At 37.3% G+C, this 20,537-nt stretch overlaps 2 protein-coding genes across 2 annotated transcripts; one reads left to right on the plus strand and one right to left on the minus strand.

Annotated features, from left to right (window-relative positions):
- Window positions 1-15,452: 15,452 nt before the first annotated feature.
- LOC107614319 (hydroxyproline-rich glycoprotein family protein) lies at window positions 15,453-17,467 on the plus strand. The gene has a single exon (XM_016316529.3). The coding sequence runs from the start codon at window positions 15,664-15,666 to the stop codon at window positions 17,314-17,316; it is 1,653 nt and encodes a 550-aa protein (XP_016172015.1). The 5' UTR covers window positions 15,453-15,663; the 3' UTR covers window positions 17,317-17,467.
- A 684-nt stretch (window positions 17,468-18,151) lies between these two features.
- On the minus strand, window positions 18,152-20,336 carry LOC107610279 (Pyridoxal-5'-phosphate-dependent enzyme family protein). The gene is made up of 2 exons (XM_021108510.2): window positions 19,558-20,336; window positions 18,152-19,424 (listed from the first exon to the last, which is right to left on the minus strand). The coding sequence occupies exons 1-2, from the start codon at window positions 20,170-20,172 to the stop codon at window positions 18,483-18,485; spliced, it is 1,557 nt and encodes a 518-aa protein (XP_020964169.1). The 5' UTR covers window positions 20,173-20,336; the 3' UTR covers window positions 18,152-18,482.
- Between the last annotated feature and the right edge of the window lie 201 nt (window positions 20,337-20,537).

Consider the following 20,537-nt stretch of genomic DNA (forward strand, 5'->3'; position numbering starts at 1 on the left):
AGTCTTCATATCTTTGGTAAAAAAAAAAACATTTAATAATAATTATATTGTTAAATTTGATTTAGTATAAGAATAAAAATAAAAAATAAATAAATTCAAAAAATAGTGATAATTAATTTTATTATATTAGTTAATTAGTTAATAATTAAATTAAAATTTAGTTTTCTAATTAAATACAACTTAAATTATTAGTGACTTTTTAAAAAATATTTAACATAAAAAAACATATTATCTATATATTAATATACTCTATTAATATTTATTATTAAAATGATCTTAATTATAGTAATTATTTTGGATAAAAGATTTATTTATACCATAAAAACTATAATAAGTAGATTTTATAATTAAATATGAGATAATAAAAAATAAAATAATTGTTTAAGTACATATATAGAAAAATAATATTTAATTATGTTAAAAATAAAAAAGTCATTATAAATTATTTTTTATTATTTTAAATATTATATTGAGTGAAATTATCTTTTTATTATTTTAAATACTATAATAAGTGATTGTGTGTATGTTTGTAATTCTTATCAATATGTATAGATAGTTCTAATTTAAAATTTTAAATATGTCTAAATAAATTTGGGTTAATCGAGTGATTAGCTTAATTGTCCCTCTTAAATAAAACTCAAAGTCATGATAGATTAGTTCTTAATTTATTAGATATTATAGTAAAAAACAAAAAAAAATATATCTATACCTAAATTTTATTATTTTTTTACCCCTACAACAAAATTTTTCTGGGTCCGTCACTGGAAGTGAGTTCAATTGATTTTGAAAACTTCACTGATTTTTTAAAAATTAGTACACGAAAACTTGTTACGAGTTTTATGGTTTGGTTTGCAAAAAATTATTGAATTGCAAGTGGTTACAAATTTTACAATGATAAGTATTCAAAACAAAAGTGGTTCCTTAAAAATAAGAAATATGATTAATTAAAAAATTAAAATAATAAAATATTAGATTTAAAGGTTGAATAAAGGTTGAATTTTGTTGTACAAGTAGCATTTTCCTATTAAGATACGATGCACCTCCTTGTAGGAGTGAACGCGGATCCGATCGAATATGGCAAAATCTTCGATCCGATCCGCACTCAAATTATCGAATCAAATATCCGCGATTTTTAAACTTGGATTCGATCCGCAAAATATATAAATATTTTAAAAATTTTATTTTTATTTTAAAAATATCAATAAAATACTATTTTTCTACTCTTTTAAACATGTTTACTTTTACTCTTAAAATATCATTAAACATACTTTTTTTAAATAATAAAAATAAAATAATACAACGTGTCAACATATATTAGTTGAAATAAAACATAAAATAATATTATTTATTTATTTATTTATTTTTGCAGATCCACGGATATGCAGATACCTACAAAAAATCCGCAATCCGATCCGAATAAATACTGCGGATATGCGGATCGGATCCGATCCATCAACACCTCTAACCTCCAGCGCACGCTATAAAATATATAGAGTTCGTCGTACCCCCAACAAACTTAAAGCTACTTCTATAAAGACCCACCCTGATCGGAGTCGAAACTCAATTCAAGTAGCTTATTCTTCTTTCTGATATTGCTCATCATTTTAATAAACTCTGTACAATGTTTAGGATTCCGTTGTTATCCATTCATTATGATGGTGAAATAATGTATGATGAAGAAGGTTCTATCGTATTTAGATATGCTCAACCAGTAATTGCATACATGGCACCGGAAGTTAACAGTCTAACCATGTTAAAGAATTTAATATTAAATGCTATTGGGCAACAACAGACAAAAAGAGTAAAGAAAATTTACTACCGATATCCGTCCGAAGTAGATAACGTTTTGTTTTACAAAAGGTATGTTGTAGATGTTGTGATTCTTATTTTTGTATTTTTTGTATTATAGTTGAGGTTTTGACAGTATTTTATCTTTTTTTTCATTTAAGTATCAGCTACGTGATGATGAAGACATACGTCTTATAAGAGTGTGGCATAACCATTGGACAAATATTCATCTGTTGGAATTATTCGTTATCCTAGTTGAGTTAGGTAGACAAAAGTTATCTGCAGATACTGTTGTTGATAGCCCTTTAAGCGGAGCTGTTAGGAAAATATATTAGAAGGACGATAATTGACTTAAATATGTCACCTCAAGATAGTCAAGAGGGCTCAAACATTGAACATTCGAATGAAAACATGATGCAGTCTGATGTTGAAAGTCATGAGAGTTCTGCGATTAGAGACCCAATGACAGATCTGTATCAAGTCAATCCCGATGACATTGAAGATGTTGAGGCTGAACCAATGGAAATTCCCGATGAAGGTGAGGAGGAGGAAGAGATGAACTACTACGGTGACACACAAATTATGCTGAACACAACCAACCATTTTTCGACCGTACGACCAGTCGGATCACTTTTCCACTTTAAAACTCGATGTAATGACTTCATATTGTGTCTTCACTCAATGAGCCCCCGAAGAGGATCCCGTAAGTGACTTTGATATTGGACAACAGTTTGAAAAAAAGGAGGGAGCGATGTTGGCAGTTAAGACGTATAACATCAGGAGGGATATGGAGTATAAGATAGTAGAGATTGATCAATTAAAATATGCTGCACAGTGCAGCCAGTTCGGGTCCGGTTGTGGATGGAACATACGCATATCTTATCGCCGAAAGCAAGAAAAATGGGAGGTGAGGAGATACAATGGACCTCACACTTGCTTGCAAACATCGGTGGGCCAAGACCATCGAAGGTTGGATTCAAAGTTGATTGCTAAGTACATATTCACCATGGTAAAAGCAAATCCAACCATCAGCATTCGTGTTCTGCAAGGAGGTATGAAGAATCACTTCGGTTGCAAGGCATCATACTATAAGGTTTGGCTTGTAAAGTAGAGAGTCATTGGTAGGATATACGAAGATTCAAAGGAGTCATACAATGAGCTTCCTCGTTGGTTATTCGCTATGCAGATGTAGTTATCTGGTAAGATCTGTTACATTGTCTTTTGTTATATATGCTTAACGTAGCTAGACCTCTTCAGTAATAACATCTGTTATTATTTAGGTACCTAGGTTCAACTTGTTACCCAACCTTGGCCTGCTTCAGCTGATACTATGATGTTTCACCGGGTGTTCCTAACATTTCCTCCGTGTGTTGAGACTTTTAAGCACTGTAAACCACTTATTTTCATTGACGGCACCCACTTGTACGGTAAATATGGAGGAACATTGTTGATGGCAATTCAAACATATTGCCTATTGCATTTGCAATTGTCGAGGGTGAAACGAAGGAGGCTTGGTCATTTTTTCTTTCGTATCTAAGGCAGCATGTTACCCCCCTCCCCCACCCCTCCCCCAACGAGGCCTGATAATGATTTCAGATAGCCACAAGTTGATTGATGTTGCATTGAATCCCGATGGAAGTTTATGGAAACCCCTGCATACCTTCCAGGCGTTTTGTACAAAACATATAGCTGCCAACTTAATGACTCACTTCAAGAACAAGGACTTGAAGAAGGTTCTCATCAATGCGGCGTATTCTAAGTCACAACAGGAGTTTGCTCATTATTTTGGTTGTTTGAGAGGCGAGAATGTTGCCATCACAAATGGCTTAAAAAAATGCCTTGTACACAGTGGACGCAATATGCAGATGATGGCCGCTGGTTTGGTAACATGATAACAAACATTTCAGAGTGTATCAACGCTGTGATGAAAGGTTCTCGTAATCTGGCCATCACGAGTCTGGTTAAGTCAACCTATTTCTATTTGGGTGAACTTTTTGCAAAGAAGGGATCTGAGGCCCATGCACAGCTTCAAGTTGGAACAGAATTCTCAGAATTGTTGATCCAAGACTATAGAGTTCAACTCGAAGCACATTAATACGTTAAATATTTATCAGTTCGATCGGTCGAGGACCACGTTCACCATTGAGGAGTTGGCAGCAGTGCCCAATTCCAGGCAGCAGAATTATCAAGTTCTACTTGATGATGGTAAGTGTGATTATGGGTATTTCCAAGCTCTTCATACCCCATGCCGACATATTCTAGCCGTATGCTCCCATTCACGACAAGATTGGAGGCGCTTTGTTCATCCCATGTATCGCATGGAGACCGTATTTAAGGTTTACAGATCAGAGTTCAAACCCATAGGTCACGAGGATGACTGGCCTTCATATGATGGACCCTGTATTCGGCCGAATCCTAGGATGATGAGAGCGAAAAAAGGTCGGCCTGTTAGCTTCAGGATTCATAACAACATGGATGACGTTAAATCCAATAGGGAGAAGAGGTGTGGATTGTGTTGTTAGGTCGCTCATATGCGAACGACTTGTACTGCTCTTGATACTGGTGGGGCCTCGTCAAGTCAGCATTAGATATTATTTTACATTTCCGTTGTATGTTTTCGTAATTTTCATTAAGTCAAAATGTTATTACTTATGATGTTTCTCTATGTACTCCAACACAATACCTTATCAAATTTGGTAGACATAATAGAAACATTCTATGAATGTTTTTCCATCCAACAGTAACTTAGTAACAAACAATAAAGTATGGGGTAAGTACGATTTTGGTCCCTTAAGTATGGGGCCAGAATCGAATTCGTCCCTCTTCTTATTTTGCCATTAAAATCGTCCTTAATGTTTTTTTTCGTATTAAAATCGTCCTTTTTAATAAAAAATTTTGTTTTATTCCTAAACTACCCCTATTCCTATTTTAATAATAAAAATTATAAAATAAAAAAAAAACAAAACGGGTGTTTGGGGAAGGGGGGAAGAAAACGCGTGGGTGGGGAGGGGAGGGGAGGGGAAGGGAAGGGGGGGAGGGGAGGGGAGGGAAGGGGGGAGGGGGCTGGCACCGGGGAGGGAGCAGCTCGCTGCTGCTCGCGTTGCTGCCGTCAGACCCTGTCGCCGCCGTTCGTGCTTCAGTCGCCGCCACCATCGCACCGTTTGGAGCCGCCGTCAGACCCATTGAGAGGGGTCACGGGCTTGGAGCCGCCGCGCGTTCATCACCACCGCGTCCTCGCCGCGCTGCCGCCGTCGTCCTCACCACGCTACCGGGGGGTGGAGGTGGAAAGAAGGGGGGAACAGGGAGGTCGCCGCCGTGACCTCCTCGTCGTCGTCGCTTGCGCTCCGCTGCTGGTCGCCGCCTCGCCACTGCTGCTCGCCGCCTCTGTTTCTTGCTTCGATTTCTTTCTGCTTCGTCTTCTGCTTCTTGATTTGTTGAATCTTTGATTTGTTGATTTATCTCTGTTTGTTGTTTGCTGTGGTGGTGGTGGTGGTGGGGGTGGAGGGGAAGGGAAGAGCGGGGAGGGAGGTGACGTGGGGTGGGGTGGGGGTGCTGGGAAGGGAAGACAGGGAGGGGGTGACGCGGGGTGGGAGTGGGGGTGCTGGGAAGGGAAGAAGGGGAGGGGGGTGACGCGGGGTGGGAGTGGGGGAAGGGAAGAGGGGGAGGGGAAGGGGGAGGGGAGGCGAGGAGGGGGTGGGGGTGGAGGTGGGGGGAAGGGGAGGCGGGGAGGGGGTGGAGTTGGGGGGAAGGGGAGGACGACGCGGTGTGGTGGTGGTGGTGGGGGGAAAGGGGGCGCGGGATGGTGGTGGGGGTGTGGGGGTGGGGGTGGGGGTGGTGGTGGGGGGTGGGGACGTAGGGGTGCTGGGAAGGGAAGACGGGGAGGGGCATTTTTGTCCAAAAAAATAAAAAGGACGATTTTAATACGAAAAAAAAACATTAAGGACGATTTTAATGGCAAAATAAGAAGAGGGACGAATTCGATTCTGGCCCCATACTTAAGGGACCAAAATCGTACTTACCCCATAAAGTATACAATTTGACAATGGTAATGATACTGACAACATACTGCTTGATCATGGCATAAAAATATACATTTTTACAAAGGTTACAATATCACAAAATACTACATCATAATAACTGTACATAGTATCATACTGTCCACGTACTCGCCTACCTCCATGTGGTTTGGATGTCGCCTAAGAGGCACAGCATCCAGACATCCACCTGTGACACATGGAGGAGGTCTGCACCCTCTGGGATGCTGTGGGAGATGAACCACTGGACGGATTGTCAAGGTGACGTCCCTAGTAGGCGGAAGGTGGTGGGGTGGCGTGTGAAAAGGGTTGTATCGGGTGTGGATTTGGCACATCATCGAAGAACCCTACACCACCTTCCTGCATGTAAGGGGACAACCAGTCTGGCACGACTTGGTGACCTCATCCATGTCCTGTGTAGTCAACACCGGATGTACGATAGATCAATACCAAGAAGCTCGGATGGACTGAACTGGATGTCGAAGTCAAAATCTAAATTACCGCTAGTCACTGCCCCTACTGGTTGCTCCCGGCCTCTGACTAATGTGAATTCCCAAGAAGACCAAGACTCGAATAGTCTTCAAAAAGCGGTCCTGACATCGTCCCAACCACCTGCCCATCATCATCGGGAATCTGTGCCCCATGTCCACTAGGAAGTGGGCTTACAGAGTCTCTATCGTGTTCGGCCACTGCATCCCTCTGCCTCCCTCTCCCTCCAGCACGATGCCCTCTCCTCTTACATCTCCCTCTTCCGTCCCGAGGCCGCACCTGTGGAAGCTCGCCATCCTCTGATTGATGGAGCTCTGGAGCCTCTGGATGGTGAATGGGGAGGTCATCCCACACCACCCCCGCTCGACACTAAGTGTGGGTCATCCTGACCAACAAGCTCGATGTGTGCCCATCGGAAGTACCAGGTAAAATATGCACGTGATGGGCGAACATCTATGGAATGATGCACCAGCAGCATGTGCTCTCAGTGAGCATCCCAAAACTTATGCCAGGCCCCAGAAAGTCAGGATACCACTTGCTCCTGCCGAACCTCCCATCATGCCATGCATCTCATCGGAATGTGTTGGAGGCCACCGAACTGCCGAAGGACACGATCAGCCTGATGCCACTCGACTTTAGCAAAGCACAAGAGAGGGCATACAACTGCAGCAGAGGCTTAAGACTCTGCGATCCCTGGTGGAACGATATGTTGCAGCCCTGGGTCGGCGTACGGTGTCCATGCAACCTGTTCAAACGCACATACACTTATCATATACAACTTCAAACGTTAATTAATGCATTGATGTTAAAACCAAATGATATTCACTTACATTAAGGACTCCTAGTCCATTGTGGAGACGCCGGTAAGTATGAAGCTTAGTCTTGCCTCTGTCATTGTCTGACTGCAACCCCGCTCACCTATAATCTCATGATAGTTAATACATGACAAACAATTAAGTAACTTACGATAAATATGCTTAAAAAATATTATACCTCTCAACAAGTGGAAAATGGCACGTGACGTATCCCTGAGGCCTCAACAGTGGTATATAGTGATATGTCCATGAAAGTAGCAGATTTTTGCATCTACCTAGATTTCGCTTTTAGTAGTTCGTGGCCCGGCATATCTGGCGGTAAAGCCAGGCTAGCATTGCTGATCCCCAAGATAACCTCCCACACCGATCAAGGTCTGCTAACAGCAGCAACCATCTAATGTGCACCCTAGTGTCTGAGGCATCCGTAAACAGAATGCCCCCGATCATCTGCATGAGATAACCCCGAGTATGATGCAGTCGACGCAGTTCAGTTGGGTCCTCCTCCAACTCTCCACACAGTGTTCTGGAACCAGTTGAGCTTGACAGTCCACTTCGTCTGTGACTGTTTGTCATCTGGGCCCATAATAGCTCCTAAATACTCCTGACACATCTCCTCAATGGACAATTCTTCATAGAACTACTCCCATCCACCAATGCATACACTAACTGGCTCTCCATCAATAACGAGTCCCAACTGGTATGCCACGTCATGCAGGGTGATAGTCATCTCCCCACATGGCAAGTGAAACATATGGGACTCGAGTCGCCATCTCTCAATCAGAGCTAATATTAATGGCCAATCATGCTCCCACTCTACCATGTAGGTAACATGCTCGAATCCTGCTCATCTGAGATATGGCCTAATAACCTCAGGCGAACGCCCCAACAATTTCCTCTTGGTATGCAAGACCTTAGGCGCCTACCAAATATAATAAATCATTATAACAAAAAAGAATTAACAAGTTACAACACAAATTCAAATTTCAAATATATAAGCGACATGAGTTACAAAGTGTACCACTCGGTAAAGTTTGCTTGCAATGTGGTCAGTTTGGTCCAATCTATACATTGTATCCTCATAACCCAACAATTCTGGCTCCATGACTACACTTTAACAGAACAAAATAGATTAAGTTTTGTTGAAATTGAATGAATTAATTAAATTAACTAAATTTACTAAATCAACTAAACTACATAAAAAATTTACTAAATTAACTAAATTATTTAATATCAACTAAATTATTTAAAAATAACTAAATTATTTCAAAATAACTAAATCATGTAAATTAACTCTATCATTGACTTATGAAACTAATTAATATAACTAATAACTTAATCTACCTTCATAAACAGACATATTCAAAAAATGAATGATAAGAAATCAAACAAAAAAGATAAACAATAAAATAGAATTCCTTAATACTATCGAACTCAAATAAATAATCAACTGAAGAGCTCACAAACTTCACCAACGATCAATGAAATAACTTTCACAATAGAGAGGATGAGAATGAAGAGAGTTGGAAAAGAAAATTTTGAAATGAAAATGAAAATGACAAGTATAGTGGTCCCCCACGTTTTTTTATATTTGGGCAAACTTAAGGTAAATTTCGTCGAAGATACGTCGAACTCTATATATTTCACAGCCCAGGAGTGCGGTGAACCTTAGTAATATCATAAGGTTCATCGAGAGTGCGGCGAACTTGGTCGAGTTTCCAAAAAAGAAAAAACAAAACAAAATTTGGAATTTAAAGTTGGGATAATTTGTTTTTAGAAATAATGATTTTTTTTATTTTATGTCAGAAAAAAATCCAGTTCCTGAATGTTGTTTGACACGTGGCTTTGATTCATGGGAAATGGATAAGGGGTTAGTCATTGTTGAACTTGTAGTTAAGGGTGACAAACAGCGCGAAACCCGAAGGATCGGTTTGTGTAACCCGCCAAAAGGTGAGTTATGCTGAAAATTTGAAATCATCAAACTTAAAAAGTTCGTCTAATCCACACCGCCTAATCCGTGGGTTTTGGCGGGCTTCGCCGGGGCAGGGCGGGCTAAACATTTTTTTGTTAGGACCATTTTTTTACAAATTTCTATGATATTATTAATCTACAAGATGATGATGTTCTAAATTATATTTTGTATCATGTTTTATGTTTGATTGATTATAAACTTGAAGATGTTTAATTATGTATTTTGGATAATGTTTGTTTTGTTTTGGACAATGTTAGTTTTATTATTTTGTTTTAAAAAACTTGGTTTATGATTATGTTTATTACATATTTATAATTATAAACATTTTAATGTTTGTAAATTTAGAAATTATAAGTTTTTATGTCTTTAGAAATTATATGTTTATTGAAATGGTTGTGAAATTATATATCTTAATTAATATTTAATGATTTATAAAAAAAATAGGGCTTTGACGCGCCAGTTTACCATTAGGCGGGACAGGGAAAGAATTTAGAATTGCTTTACTAGGCGGGGTGGACACAGGCTAGCCCCCAGATGGCGGACTTTTGACGGGATGGGCGGGCTTCCTCGTTTGCCACCCCTATTTGTAACATTTTTTTATAGAAAAATAATTATTTGCACCTCAAAATTGCTTGGATGATTTTGTGTTGTTTTTTAAAATTACGGAGACGAGAGCGTATCGTTAATATGCGTGGGCATATTGTCCCACTTCATAATTTTAAGAGTTAGAACAAATAGGTCATTGACCTTTTGACCCGCAGAACATTTATATCTTTGAGGATTTAAAAATATATTTAAGTCTCTGACTTTCTCAAAATCTGGATATATCGATTCCCGAATCTAATTTGTCCCATTTTAAAAACTCTCTCACGTGTACATCTATATATCGGCCAGGCCAATACAATGGAAGCCATGTTTGATTCCATCTGTCCAGATTTTGAGAAGGTTAGAGACTTACATGTATTTTCAAATCGTTGGGATTTAAATGTCTGCAAACCAAAAGGTTAAGGACCTATTTATCATTTTCTCTAATTTTAAAAAATATCACCAAATTCAATAATTGAGTAATACACTAAATTTTTTTAATATTTTAAAAAATTAATACAAAATTATCACTAAAATCAATTATATTTATGTATAAATATATGTATAATTTAGTACAATTATTAAATCAGTCATTAAAATTAGTTATTAATATAAAATATATATTAAAAATGAGTTAAATTATATAAAACTATGTCAAAAGCTTAAAATTGATAAAATTGTTTATATCTTTTATTATTTCTAATACTATTAAAAATGGTTCATATCTAACATGAAATTGATAAAATTGTGTTGTCGACCTCTATAATTAATTGGACTTTCTTGAATTGCAATGTGACCATACACCTTATTATGTTTTTAATTTCTCCTATGATTTCTTATGATGAACTTTGTAAAAGAAAAGGAAAAGAGCGTTGAAAAAACTGCGAATGAACTTAAACTTTTGCTGCTGCTAATGAAGATGATGAAACAACTGATAAAGTATCATCAGATAATAAAAAAAAAAGAAGAAAAAAAATCTCTTGTAATAATTATATATTCTAATTTTTATAATACTATTTAATAATGTATTCTGTAGTTATTTAAATTTGATATGTATTTTATCTTATTAATTAGGTATTCTATACGTATTCTTTAAATATTCCAGTGTATATATATTATTAAAGTATGTTTATTACAAGTAAATTATATACAACATGTCACGCCAATAATTTTATTATTTCTAGTACTATTAAAAATTGTTTATATCTAACATAAAATTGAAAAAATTGTGTTATCGACCTCCATAATTAATTGGACTTTCTTAAATTGTAATGTGATCATACATTCTATTATCTTTATTACTTCTTCTTTATCTTCTTATGATGAATTTTGTAAAAGAAAAGGAGAAGAGCACCAAGAAAAACTGATGAAGTTGTAACTTCTGCTGCTGTTGAAGATGATGAAACAGCCAGTAAAACATCATCAGATAGTGCGATAAAGAAAAAATACAAAAAAAAAATTTATCTGACACTTATAATAATTATATATTTTAATTTTTATAATACTATTTAATATCGTATTCTTGTAATTATTTAAATTTGATATGTATTTTATCTTATTAATTAGGTATTTTTTTATGTATTCTCTAAGTACTCTGATGTTTATAAATTATTAGAGTATATTTATTTAAGGTAAATGTGTCTAATATTTGATAAGTTATTACTGTTTTCTTTTGAATTTAATAAATTTGTGTCATTTTTATTTATCTTTTGATTAAAAGGTTTTGAGCATCTCTACCTTCTAAACTTAAAATAATAATATGCTATTCACATCAATAACATGCATGCATGTATATTATTATTATTGTGGTTTAATCCTTTTATCATGAATGATGCATGTAAGAATTGAATATAGAGTTAAAACATTAAACAATTTAAAACTGAGAAAATAAATTTTAATTTAGAGTAATACCTTAAATAGGTCTCTAAAAAATTTATGATCGGACGTATTTATCTTCAACAAAATTTAATTAAGATTTTGACTTGACGTTTTTAGTTATCTATCAGATACCTATGGCAGTTTGACCTGGTTAAGGGTGACTTCCTACATGGAGGTTAACGGGTTGATGTGTCAGATTAACTGCGACGTGTCACCTCTAGGATAATTTGATCCCTATCCAAACTGGACAAAACAACGTCGAATTGGATCATGAGGCGACGTCGTTTCGTGGAGGACAGAGTTGCGAAATGGCGTTGTTTTAAATGGGAACCTATCTGCCTGATGATTGTGCTTCTATAGGGACTTATTTGTCTGATAAGCTAATGTTGGAGACTTATCTGACCTATAGTTGGTGACATTACCCTCAAATATATTCATTGCCCTTTTTTGGTTTCATTGAAAATATGTATCTGGACTTAGTAGCTTGCAAAATTCTAATCCTCCCTCTCATGACACTCAAATTGAAGATTCTCTTTCACATGTCACAAAAAATGTTTCGAACAATCCCAAAGTATGCTAATTTTGAATGACTTAATGTGTATATTGAAATGTGTATGAAGCATCCTCATAATAATTTTGTTAATTCCAGGCTCAGCAATCTTTTAGACGTTCAAACCAAACAGTAATCAGGCCCAAGGCTCAGGAAAGTGTTAGTGCTAAAACGGCCATAGCAGTTGCAACCAATGGCACAACATCTAGATTGTTCAAATTTATTCCAACACCGGGATTGAAGCAGTCTATGAAAAAATGATGCTTTTAAGAATTCCAACACCATATTTTGTCATGTTGGAGAAAATAGATCTTTTGTTGCTTGGGTTGGTTTGTTTTGTTTAGTCTATATTAACGGAAATAAACCTTCTTTTGTGTGATTTGGTTTATGTTGCTATTAAACTTAACTACTTGTGTGGTTATAATATTTTGATTATCAGTTATGTAACCATTTTGATAAATGTATGAAACAAACCAAAAGCAATGTGTTTATTTTATACTATTTCACCACAATTGATTTCATGCATATCCATCCAAATATAATGAGACATTTCAATCCAACAATTTGATAATCAACACAGATTAAAACTTGCCTAAACAGCCACCACATATATACAAAATACAACTACAACTACCAATGTCTCAATTATTATACCCCTAAATAAATAGGTCCCCAAACATTAACTTATCAGGCAAATAGGTCCCTATAAAAGCACAATCATCAGATAGATAGGTCCCAATTTAAAATGGCGCCATTTTGCAACTCTGCCTTCTATGGTGGGGACGAATCTGTCCTCCACGAAACGACGTCATTCGCCTCATGATCCAATATGATGTCGTTTTGTCCAGTTTGGATGAGGACCAAATTGTCCTAGAGGTGACACGTCGCAGTTAACCTGACACATCAATTCGTTAACCTCTATGTAGAACGTCACCGTTAGTCCTAACCAGGTCAAACTGCCATAAAGACATATTTAATGTATAACTAAAAACGTTAGAATCAAAATCTTAGTTGAATTTTATTGGGGACAAATCTGTCCGATCGTAAATTTCTTGAATACCTATTTGAGGTATTACTCTTTAATTTAATAATCATGAATTTATGATACAACAATATCCCATCTAACGACACATTAAATGAATTAAAAAAAAAAGGCCTGATCACCTTTTGTGAATAAAAAAAGTATTTTCATTTTTAACCTTATTCTTTACCCATTCTATATTTTCATCTAATTAACTCCTGACTATAAAATTCTGTGAGAATATATGTGTACTAGTGGAAAAGGAAGATGGATGAAAAAGATTGAGCACAAATGAAAATGTAAAATGATAAATTTACATAGATATGGTGAATTCTCAAATAATCAAGACAACTTTTTTTGTTTGATAATTAAGTCTTTCACAAAAAGTTAAAAAGACACTGAGATTAGATTACAACACAACATTTAAAAAAAAAAGAAAACTACAACAATAAAACAAAGTAAATAATATCTAATGAAATTTTCACATAAATTTTAAAATTTTATATTGATTATTATTAAGTTTGAACTAAAAAAATTCAGGTTGGGAGGAAAGATCAAAATTTAAAAGACTATTTTAATTTGTGGTTGTAGTTGACAAATTAAGTATGAAAATAATTGATAATAATTACAATTATGATAAATATTAATAATAATTCTTTTTGAATAATTTCTATCGTGTAATTTATACACTATTTTAATTTATAAATTAGTTAATATGTGCCCTAAAAATAGTTTAAACTAAAATTGTTTTACCAATAATAGTCGTAACTTATATTCTTAGAACATATATTAACTAAATTTTTATTTTATATGTTTTAATTATTATTTATTGTTATTGATGACTTGCTGTTGTAATAATAGCTGTTATTCATCTTGTATCAAATCTACTGGTTCTAGATGGGGCAAGCTTGATGTATGGTTGACCAATCTGTGACCACTTGTATGAAATTCATATTTCACTTTTACTATTAAAAATAAATAAATAATAAAAAATACACATTATGGTACAAAGATTATTTCCTTCCACATGCAACTTTAGTATGCACTTTAATTTATACATGTATAGCTAGTTTAAACTTTAAAGTAAGATGAATTTTATAGTGTCTTTGTTGTGGTGTTTAAATTGTTTAATTTCTTTTTTAAAATAAAAAATTTAAAATTTAAAATAAAAAATAAATTATTTAAAATTTATTAAATATTATTTATTTATTTTTTTTAATAATTTAAGTATAACACACTATAGTATTCACCTTAAAGTAATTGTAAATATTTTGAAGAGAGATTGTAGAGGTTGTTTCTTAGCTACTTCTCGAATATAAGATTATAGCCATCAAATTGAACTAGCAGACAAAGTCAAACATTCAGTCTCAAGAAAGATATCAGATAAATAATCAATCAAAAACTGAAGGCTTGCGGCGAAAGAATTGAATAGTGTTCAATTTTCTTTGAGGGTGGTTTGCTGGTTGATAACACAGCATGCATATATAACAAAACTTACACGCTGTTGAAGATAATGACATAAAACAAAAACAAACAAGACATTACGCTACACGGTTTTCTTAAAGACATTTATAAAAACCTCTATTTAGAACTAGTCTTTTTCTATTACTTGTCCTTATCATCCTTCTCTTTCTAAGTTTATGCACATAAGTTACTCAAAATTTGTTTTGGGTCTAATTAAACGAGTTTGAGTAATGTTTGATTGTCTCACGCGGAAAGAATGCCAATGACAGCATCAACCAAATATCTTGTACAACTGCACCTATAACATTTTTTTAAACATAAAATGTTCACATTTTATAGCTACTTATATTTTAATAACATCTTTTGTGGAAATCATGTTAACAAGTAAGAGTAAGAGATATAATATTAATATCATTATCAGGTAACATTCACATTATGACCATATGATAACTTATTGTAAGTGTATTATTATAGAGAAACTTTTTGTGCCTATTCAAATCTAACAACTTATATTTTGGACTATTTATATTATGTTAAAAATAATTTTTTCTAATATCTTTATTTATTTCATTTGTCACACCAATTGATTTTAATTTTAATGCACTACTAGTATAAACAAATTTTTATTGAGATTGAATGGTGTTTGATGGATAATTGAGAAACAAAATTCATGGCATGAATTAAGGTAGGGCAATGATTAGTCCCTTGCAAGAATGATGAAATAATATTGGGGGCCAAGTCAAGCAAGCACAACACATACAAGCTTCAATTTGGGGATGCACATGGTTTAGCAGCAATGCAAATACCACCATTGTTTTCCATCTAACTGTCATTCTTCCAAGACAGCCAACACTGAATTGCCATTATTTTTTTTATTTATTAATTAATTATTACACATTTCAACATCCCTACACATCTCCACCAATCACATCAATTCATCCACAATATAAGTAAACCAAAATATTCATAAACACACACAAGACATCACAACTCAAAGAAACACATATAAAAAGGCCAACATAGAAAAACCATTTAGCAATTACAGAGAAAGTTCAACTTTTTCCACCATTATGGATGAAGTAGTGGACGACACACCCTTCTGGCTCCAAAGTGGTGCCGCCAGCCACCGCGGCCGCCACCTCCGCCGCTCATACTCCATGATATTCAGCTCCGGGGCGGTTCTCATTATCCTTCTGGTGGCTGCAACTGCATTCATCTTAATCATAGCACCTACATTACATTCTTTCAGTTCACACATTCTTAAACCCCATTCAGTGAAGAAAAGCTGGGATTCACTCAACTTTGTTCTGGTTCTCTTTGCCATACTATGTGGCTTCCTCAGCAAGAACAACACCACTACCACCAACGACACCCCACGTTCCTCCTCCTATCAAGATCAAACCTTCATTGAAGCAACGCAATCACAAGACTATGCTAAACAAAACCCAGAAACACCAATGCATTGGTATGAATACTCTGAGAGAACACCCTCTTATAACAGGTTGAGGAGTTTCAACTCCTACCCTGATCTCCGCCAAGAGTCGTGGATCGCCGCCGAAGAACGATGGAGATTTTACGATGATACCCACGTTAGAGGTTACCGCGAGGTGGGCATCGACCACAACGAGAACCGAGAACTCCGTCGCAGGCCGTCAAGACCAGCTGCCGGAGAAGAACAAAAAGAAGAAGAGCAGGGGATCATTAAGAACATTGAAGTTGACACCTTTGAAGTTCGTACGACCAAAGTCCCCAGCTCGCCGCCGGTACCAGCAGCGGTTCCACCATCGCCGCCGGTACAAGCAGCAGTTGCACCATCGCCGCCGCCGGCACCACCACCTTTACCCAGTAAAGATCGTCCAAGACATTCCCGAGTGATTGAGAAGCCGAAGTATGAAGAATCGGGAGTTGAAAGCATAAGACAACGACACTCACCGCCACCACCTCCCCCGCTTCCTGCGGTGCACAATAAGAACAAGAGAGGGAGTGCAACTAAGGAGTTCTTCACGTCTTTGAAGGGAAAAAATAGGAAGAAACAAAGGCAGCGCAGCTTCGAGAATTTCGAAAGCATTCTGAATTCTGAACCTCCTCCTACTCTGCCTCCACGACAACCACCCCCACCACCACCTATGCCACCACCGCCTTCGGTTTTTCAGAATCTTTTCTCTAAGAAAAGCAAACATAAAAAGGGTCACCCAGATGTTTCATCATCAAGAACCAAACCGCAGGTTGTTGTGGCAAAGGCTAATGTTAAGCCCCATCTTAGAGAGAATATCTCAACTTTGGAAGAAAACGTTATTACTGGTAACGAGTCACCCTTGCTGCCAATACCTCCACCGCCGCCTCCGCCGCCATTTAAACTGCCGGCGTGGAAGTTCCTGGTGCAGGGTGACTATGTTAGAGTAGATAGCATTAGTAGTTCAAGTAGTGGTTCGCCAGATTTGGATGAAGATGTTGTGGATTCACCCAGCAGTGAGGCAAGTCAATGGGATAATGATAATAGTCCTTCTTCTCCACAAGGTGGGGATTTAGAACCTGAAATAATGTTGTTCTATCCCAGCCCTGATGTTGATACCAAAGCTGGTACTTTCATTGAAACATTCAGAGCTGGTTTGAGGATGGAAAAGATCAACTCCACCAGGGAGAAGCAGGGAATAGGGAGATCCAATCTTGGACCTTCAACATATTTGGAAAGAAATGGACCCAAGTTGAAGTTACGAAATTGAGATTTTGTCTTTGTTTATCAGATTGTTTTGTTCTTTGTATTCGTTTGTTCATTTCTTTTTTGTTACAGTAAATTGTTATCATGTACCAATTGAGATCAAGTTCGATAGTACCACACAGTATAGAAGAACAGGAGTTTTATTTCCTTTGCAATAGATCTCTTCTTGCATTTTATCCCTTTTTAATTTGATCTTAGTTTTCCTTAAAAAAGCATGAAAATACTTTTGATGTGGTGACGTGTGACTAAGATTCTGTGTTGCATAAAGCCTAAAAGGTAACAGTTGTCTAACAATATAAGCATCAAGAGAACGGTGTTGTGGGTACTGCTTTTGCACTCAAAATTCCTTCCTTATGTTTTGAGCAACTCAAATGTGGCCAGTACAAAACTTTTAGAAAAGAGGATTATGAATAAAAAATGTTACAAAGAAACTTTTCAGAAAGGGGGAAAACTACTTGTTACTGCTGGATTAATCTGTACTCTATCTTTTCGCGAAACTTTTCAGTAAAATAACTTCAATCTACAGAATAGAGAGAGAAAGGAGGGAGTATCTTCAAAGACTAAAGCGAGATTCTTTTGTCCCAAAGTTCAAGAATTCTTGAGATGAACAGGATTGGAAACTTCAATCCAAATTATGATCCAGTGGGGTAAATTTATTGAATGAAGCTAACAAATACAGTACCAACAAATATAAAGCATATCATGCAGTTCCAATTTGTTCCAATTCCATAAAAATGTAAAACTTTCAACTTTCTGTCAACTCTATAAACAATTAAACACTCAACAACTGCAAAAGCAAAAATAACAGAAGTAATTTGGCCTCAACTCTGTAGCAAAAATTACAACTGAAGAATCGTCCTTTGATTGCAGAGTTGTAAGGTAGCACCTACAGTTTGGTTAGAGCATAACATGAATGGGATTTCATAACCCAGTAACAAACCAAAGAGGGCGCATTCCTCGCTTTATCAAACTCATTTGTGCGGGAGAGCTAAACATGCTCAACAAATAAATAGTCTACAACAAAATCAGTAAGCATATTCTACCATAAAGCAGTATACAGAATGCAAGTTATAATACTTAAAGCTAACAAAAAAGACAATAGATTGGAGTGCCTAAAGGAAATAAGCAGCAATGAAGAAGGGAAACAGGGCCAAAACTTGCAATGCTGACCTAATGCTTTGGAGCCTTACTCAGCAAATACTTCTTCAACACATCCATAACCGAGCCAAAGTCCGCCTTCACTTGCACCGGCGGGTTAGCATATCTGCAAGCCATCTCCTTGATATCCTTGGAATGATAATCGATTTTGGACTGAGTGAACTTCAACCCATGAGCCGTGCTCACCACCACAGTCCTATCGGTAGGCTTTATAACCCCACTATTCCTCAACTTAAACAATGCAGTCAAAGCCACTCCAGTGTGAGGGCAAATAAACATGCCAGTGGAGTCTGCTTGAGCCATGGCATCCATCAACTCCTCCTCAGTCGCCTCCTCAACAATCCCATTCGAGTTCTTCAAGGCATAAACAGCCCTGTCAATTGAAACAGGGTCACCAATTTGTATGGCAGATGCAAAGGTAGTATTAGCCTTCACCGCCTTAAAATCTTTCCACCCTGACTTGAAGTACAAGTACAAAGGATTGGCATTCGCAGCCTGGGCACAAACGAGCCTGGGAATCTTATCCACAAGCCCCAACTCTTTACACATATGAAACCCTTTGTAAAAAGCATAAATATTGCCAAGGTTGCCGCCGGGGACAATGACCCAATCAGGGACCTGCCAATCAAACTGCTGCAGAATCTCAATAGCAGCAGTCTTCTGCCCCTCAAGCCTCAAACTGTTCAAAGAATTCGCCAAATATATCGGCAGCTCGGCCGTAACCTCCCTAATCAGCTGCATACAACCATCAAAATCGGTGTCAATACTCAGCACGAAAGCACCATTCGCAATCGGCTGCACCAACTGCGCAATGGAGATCCTGTTAGCAGGCAAGAACACAATGGAAGGGATCCCCGCAGAAGCGCAGTAAGCAGACAAAGCAGCAGAGGTGTCTCCAGTTGAAGCACAACCAACACCAACCACAGGTCTATTCATCTTCCTCAAGCGGTTCACCTTGTATTAAACACTCAAAATCAGTCCCAAATAACATTACAAGTTGCAGAATAAGCAATGCTAACTAACTAACTTTATAATAGTTTGATAACTAAGAATCTAAGAACCCTAACGGGAATATGATTATGAATACCTGGCTGACGAGAACGGTCATGCCGAGATCCTTGAAGCTGCCGGTGTGGCTGATGCCGCAGTGCTTGACCCAGAGATCGTTCATGCCGAGGAACTGTTTGCCGAAACGCTCGGCCCAGAAGAGATTGGAGTTTCCCTCAAAGGCACTGACGATGTCATCGCTGTCGATCTCGGGGAGCACCCACTCCTTCTTGGACCAGACGCCGGAGCCGTAGGGCCAGGTGGTGCGGCCGACGCGGGAATCGAAGAGGTTGCGCCAGTACTCGCCGTCGAACTTCTTGAGGGCGGCCATGTCGTGCTGGACGTCGAGGAGGCCGCCGGATTGAGAGCGGTAAACGATCTCATCGAGGGAGTAGGACTCGGTGGAGGAAGGGTCGGCGTTGAAGGGGACGTAGCAGGCTGAGAAGAGGTTGTCGTGGGTGATGTTGTTGCGACGGGCTTCGTCGCGGATGTTCTCGTCGGCAGGGCGGCGCTGCTTGGGGGAGGTGAGAGGAGTGGTGGGCTGGGATTGGGCCTTGATAGGGAAGTGGGTGGGCCTGGGCCTGGGGGGTTGGTGGGTTTTGAGGGGAAAAGGGGAAGATGCGTGGAAGAGGGAGGTAGAAGAAGCAGCAGCCATTGAGGGATTTAGAATGTGAAAGATGAGAAAGCAGCTCTGAATCTAAACGCTTTAAATACTGTTTGCGATCCGCCGCCGTGATTCCACTCTCACTGGATCACTGCCAACTTGCCTTTCACACTGTCGTTTCTTCTTTATGTTTTGCCAACTGCACTTGACTACTTAGGCCCAGTTTGGGTAAATAACTTAAATAAGTTCTTTTAAAAAAAGAGCTTAAAGCATAATGACTTTTATTAATAGTAGCTTATAAATAAGTTATTTTGTGTTTGGATTTTTAGTTATAAAAGTACTTATTTTGAAGTTGTAGTGTTTGGATAAATAATTCAAAAAATAATTTTTTTTTTACAAAAGAGGATGAATATTAA

The sequence above is a fragment of the Arachis ipaensis genome, chromosome B8, assembly GCF_059453495.1.
Source record: "Arachis ipaensis isolate K30076 ecotype BB chromosome B8, ASM5945349v1, whole genome shotgun sequence".
Lineage (NCBI taxonomy): Eukaryota > Viridiplantae > Streptophyta > Magnoliopsida > Fabales > Fabaceae > Arachis > Arachis ipaensis.